The following is a 5,000-nucleotide window of genomic DNA, read 5'->3' as shown; positions in this document are numbered from 1 at the left end:
CTCTCCCTCCCTCCGTTACTGATTCCCATCCCTCTATACTGCATGTTGGGAGTGATAAAAGCCTGTGTGTGTGTGTGTGTGTTTCAGTATGAAGCCTAGAATCCATGTTGCTGTCCATCACACACTCACGTGTCCATTAAAAGTGTGTTTATTTATTTGTGTGGGGCGATGTGTGTGTGTGTGTGGTCGCCATAGTTACTGAGAAACAGTGGTGCTCCCCGACTGGTTCCTGATATTTCACATTCAGCTCAGTACTTTCCCTGAATCACCTGTTACTGAGGACACACACACACACACACACACACACACACACACACACACACACACACACACACACCCTGCCCTCCCCTCCTCAAACACACGGCAGCAGTCACACTAAGGTCAAAGGTCAAGCACCTGATGACACCGCTTCCCTCCGAGAAAGACCGCTTATTTGGGGCGTGTGTGTGTGCTTGTGTGTGTGCGTGTGTGTGTTTGTCCGTGTCCACTGTCTTGGCTTGGGCTTATGATAGCCACTTTCACCCCCCCCCCCCCACCATCCTGCAGCTTTCTGTATATAAGAGACTTTTGAAACATGGGTATTGAATTAGAGCAGGGGCAGTTGCAAAGACTAAATGAACCAGGAGATGGTGTGTGTGTGTGTGTGTATGTATGTATGTTTATGTGTGTGTATATATATATATACACATGTATGTATGTATGTATGTATGTATGTATGTATATATCTCTATATAAATATAGGTACATACATATATAGATACATATATAGAAGTGTGTTGATGGAAACAACAGAAAGCCCCGATGATGACACAGGAGCAGAGGCCATGATTGGGGGAGGGGTTAACAGAACATATGTTAAGTAGGGGGAGGAGTTAACAGGAACATATGTTAAGTAGGGGGAGGGGTTAACAGGAACATATGTTAAGTTGTACACAACAGTACCAGTCCGGTTTATGGTGTTCATTTGCAGACCTGGACATGAAGAGTTTTTTTTTTATTATTATATTTGATTCATTTCACTTGTATTGTATGACTATGAGGATGACTTTCTCTCTCTCTCTCTCTCTCTCTCTCTCTCTCTCTCTCTCTATTTGTCTCTCTCACTCTATGTCTGTGTGAACATATTTAATCTCGATTAAACTTATGTTCATATGTAATTTTTGCTTGACTAATGTTCTGATTTACCAAAATCTTCCTTAAGTTGCAATTGCTCAAAAAATGAATAAATAAAAATCCAAACCAACAATGATAGGTCTAGTGTACTTAGCTCACTGCTCTGGGTTAGTGTGTGCTTCACCTCACTGTGTATTCACTGCGTGCTGTGTGTGTTCACCAATTCAAGAATTGGGATAAATGCAGAGACCGGAATTCCCTCACAGGATCAAAAGAGTGTATACATACTTGTACTTATACTTCTGAGGATTCAAGCCAACACACAGGCCACCCCTGACTTTTCAGTCTGTCTTAGAAATGAAACAAATTTATTTTGGGACTTCTGAACCTCTGAACTGCACTTTGCGCAAGCTAAATATGACAGATCAGCAAGGAACTCCAACTCTTGATCTGTAGGGATATATTCTCACATGTGTTCCTGTAAAGCTATAAAGCAGAGCGAGCTGAAAGGTGGAGCTGTGTGTGTGTGTGTGGACAGGAGTGTGTGTGTGTGTGTGTGTGTGTGTGTGTGGACAGGAGTGTGTGTGTGTTTGGACAGGAGTGTGTGTGTGTGGACGGGAGTGTGTGTGTGGTTGGACAGGAGTGTGTGTGTGGACAGGAGTGTGTGTGTGTGGACAGGAGTGTGTGTGTGTGTGGACAGGAGTGTGTGTGGACAGGAGTGTGTGTGTGTGGACGGGAGTGTGTGTGTGTTTGGACAGGAGTGTGTGTGTGTGGACGGGAGTGTGTGTGTGGTTGGACAGGAGTGTGTGGACAGGAGTGTGTGTGTGTGGACGGGAGTGTGTGTGTGTTTGGACAGGAGTGTGTGTGTGTGGACGGGAGTGTGTGTGTGGTTGGACAGGAGTGTGTGTGTGTTTGGACAGGAGTGTGTGTGTGTGTTTGGACAGGAGTGTGTGTGTGTGTTTGGACAGGAGTGTGTGTGTGTGTTTGGACAGGAGTGTGTGTGTGGACGGGAGTGTGTGTTGTGTGTATGGACAGGAGTGTGTGTGTGGACAGGAGTGTGTGTGTGTGGACAGGAGTGTGTGTGTGTGTGGACAGGGGTGTGTGTTGTGTGTGTGGACAGGAGTGTGTGTGTGTGTGGACAGGAGTGTGAGGCGGCGTTTTAAGAGGCTATTGTGCCCAGCGCTGCCAGGCTGAGTCACCTCGTGCAGTGGAAAGGCGTTTTCCTGACCGGACACATACCGGGGAAGTGACTAACGCGACGGCCCCGAGGTCTCACGTCAGACCTGCAGGTTCACACAGAAGTGTCCGGTCAGCAGGAAGCGAAGCTCCTCTGTGACCCAACCGGGTAGCGGACATCGTGCTGCCGCATCACACCCAACCGGGTAACGGACATCGTGCTGCCGCATCACACCCAACCGGGTAACGGACATCGTGCTGCCGCATCACACCAAGCCGGCTCTTGCTCCATCTGGCACCAGGGTGTTGTGAAATGGTTAAATTCCAGCAACATGTATTTTCCCAATTCAGAGGCAAATCATTACATTACATTACGCTGACGCTTTTAAACCAAAGCCACTTACAACATGATAAAACATTGCATTTCTAACAGCAAATTAAAAACCACAATAAGTACATCAATGAGTGCAGTTGTCTGCAGTAGTGCTATGAAAGGAGATGTTCTCTGAAGAGCTGGTTTTTCAGACGTTTTTGAAGATGGCTAGGGATGTCCCTACTCTAGTAAAAATAAGTAGCCTAGTGCGTTCCACCAACGAGGGACGACAGATGAGATAAGTGTGGATTGGCCTGCGCGTGCTGTTGTGCAGGCGGGCCCTTCATGAACTGCAGAATTGATGCAATTTAGAGTCAACGCCACAAGGTGTCGCACCAGGTATGTTGCCGTTAGTGCGCGGGCACTAGTTGCCCTCACGGCGTTGGGCTGAGGCGCACGGGACAGGGACAGTGCTACAGGTCTGCGCAGTGCGGACACGAAGTTTAAAGAGCTGTTGCGGAAAAGGCCTTTTACCGGAGACCTTGAAGTCTACACTGTACCATGTGGCCCACAAACCTCAAACAACTATGCAAATCAATAGGCACGTGTTAGATTGACATTATCAGCTACGGCTCCGGTCTTTAGGATGCCATGTCCAACAAGTTCCTTACAAATAGAGGGTCGTTTTTTTCTGTGAAATCATGTCATCGTACAATCGCTGCGCAATAGCCTACAACCGACAACAGATTTCGCGTGGGAAACATCAATAGGTCCCAGTCCCCTGAACTAAATCCACGCCGTGATTTTCAGCACTCCGAGGTTGAGGCAGGTAGTCTGTGCTGTCGTTCGTGTCTGTGTTCAAATTCAAAACACGGACTGCGCTGCGAGTCCCGCTCCACTTGCCACAGGTGGTTCGTCTCCTCCGGGTTTTACTTATTCTTCAGCACTTTCTCTCGGAGTTGCCGGAGCTCCCTCGCCTGTTTTGCCCGATATCCTCCAACTTGGGTAACGTCTCGCAGCCCCGTGGACTACTACACAACTGCATCCTTTGAAAAATATGGCGGGACCACCGCCAAAGCAGCCTTCTGAACACTCGCGACTAATTGGACGTGTCGTTTTATAGGCGATTTTACGCGAGCATTTGCTGTTTTAATTACAGAACTCTGTTCGCCATCTGGAGTTTGTTGAACATGCCGTTTCACCTACGGACTGTGGAGCCCCAGCGCGTGTGCAGGTTGAAGGGGAAGAACCGCAGGGCTCCCGGAGATGAGAGCGGCTTTGTGGTGGTGGACGGGAGGAAAGTTCGGAAGCCCGTTTTGTTTTCGTCCCTGGAGGATGTTTGTAGCCAAACACTTACCGGTATTCTTCTTCAACTATCGGACCTATCTCGACACGCCAGCGACGTGTTCCTGGACATAGAGACCCAGGCTGGATTGGTCTCGCGAAGAACCCACCGGATTCAGCTGCGCCTGGATGTCCTGCAGAACACCGTGCGCAAGTCTGATCCCAAGAAGACCAAAATCCGTGAGTAGTCCAGCACAACTATCCTCGGCCACCCTCCGTCCACTCCCTCTGCATGGGTCAATACGTATCACCACCGCGTAAAGACGCGTCTGAAATAGGCCTAAATACAACAGGCTATACATTTTAAGCGTTGAAACTTTATTTTTGAAAACATACATTATACGACAGACAGGGCAGTGTGTAAAACAGCAGACAGGCGTGACATGTTGTGGGTACAACCCCCGGTGCCCCGTGGCAGAAGTAAAGGTCAGGTCGGAGTGAATGCTGCTATGCTAATACAGTGCTCCTCAGGGTCGCGAGCCTGTCAGAGTTGATAGATCCGTCTGGTAACGTCGGCTATCGACCATCTGCGCACCGCGGAGGAGCTTCAAAGCGACAGGATGGAGCCTCTGTGTGAGAATTCAAAATGTGTCGCTCTTGTCACCCGCAGAGCTGAGCGGAACATCTACCCCCCCCTCTTACCGGCTGATGAGATTCGATTATCCCATTACCTACGAGAGGTTGAATATTTGTGTTGACTGTTGTTTTTCCCCTTTCGGAAGTGGAAGATGTCATTTAGATAAAGTGACTTACCTGTAATGATAAGGCTACTTTGTGTTTTGCGCTGCCAGGAAAGGTTATGTTGTTTGTTCGCACTAAACCTATTTGTAATCGGTGGCCCTTCACCAGTGATGGTCAGTGATATGCAAGCCTTTGTCTGTCGGGTCTGTTTTGAAGAGAAACGTGTCAGTGTTTCGGCGCTGTGCCCGAATAGAGGCGTGGGCCAGGCTGTCTGAGATTTGAAAATAGATTCAATCTAGGCCCATACAATACAACGACTTTGAGAGTAACTGATATCTTCGGGTACAGAGTTCTGCGTTTTAAGCCCTTTCTA

The 5,000-nt window shown here is 48.3% G+C and overlaps 2 protein-coding genes across 5 annotated transcripts in view; both read left to right on the top strand.

Moving 5' to 3' along the window:
- acbd3 (acyl-Coenzyme A binding domain containing 3) overlaps positions 1–1,246 on the top strand; it is an 18,419-nt gene extending 17,173 nt beyond the window's left edge. For all 4 annotated transcript variants that reach the window (XR_009941002.1, XM_062551021.1, XM_062551023.1 and 1 more), the window contains one exon: positions 1–1,246. This exon is cut by the window's left edge. The gene's annotated coding sequence lies outside the window, so the exon portion shown is untranslated.
- A 1,931-nt stretch (positions 1,247–3,177) lies between these two features.
- nhsl1b (NHS-like 1b) overlaps positions 3,178–5,000 on the top strand; it is a 166,183-nt gene continuing 164,360 nt past the window's right edge. The window contains exon 1 of the mRNA XM_062550335.1: positions 3,178–4,126. Within this exon, the coding sequence (XP_062406319.1) occupies positions 3,793–4,126 (334 nt within the window). The 5' untranslated portion in view covers positions 3,178–3,792. The remainder of the gene's footprint in view (positions 4,127–5,000) is intronic.

This window comes from Sardina pilchardus, chromosome 12 (assembly GCF_963854185.1).
Source record: "Sardina pilchardus chromosome 12, fSarPil1.1, whole genome shotgun sequence".
In the NCBI taxonomy this organism is placed as follows: Eukaryota; Metazoa; Chordata; class Actinopteri; order Clupeiformes; family Clupeidae; genus Sardina; species Sardina pilchardus.
Note: the sequence above shows the minus strand (reverse complement) of the source record. Positions and strands in the feature narration are given on the sequence as shown.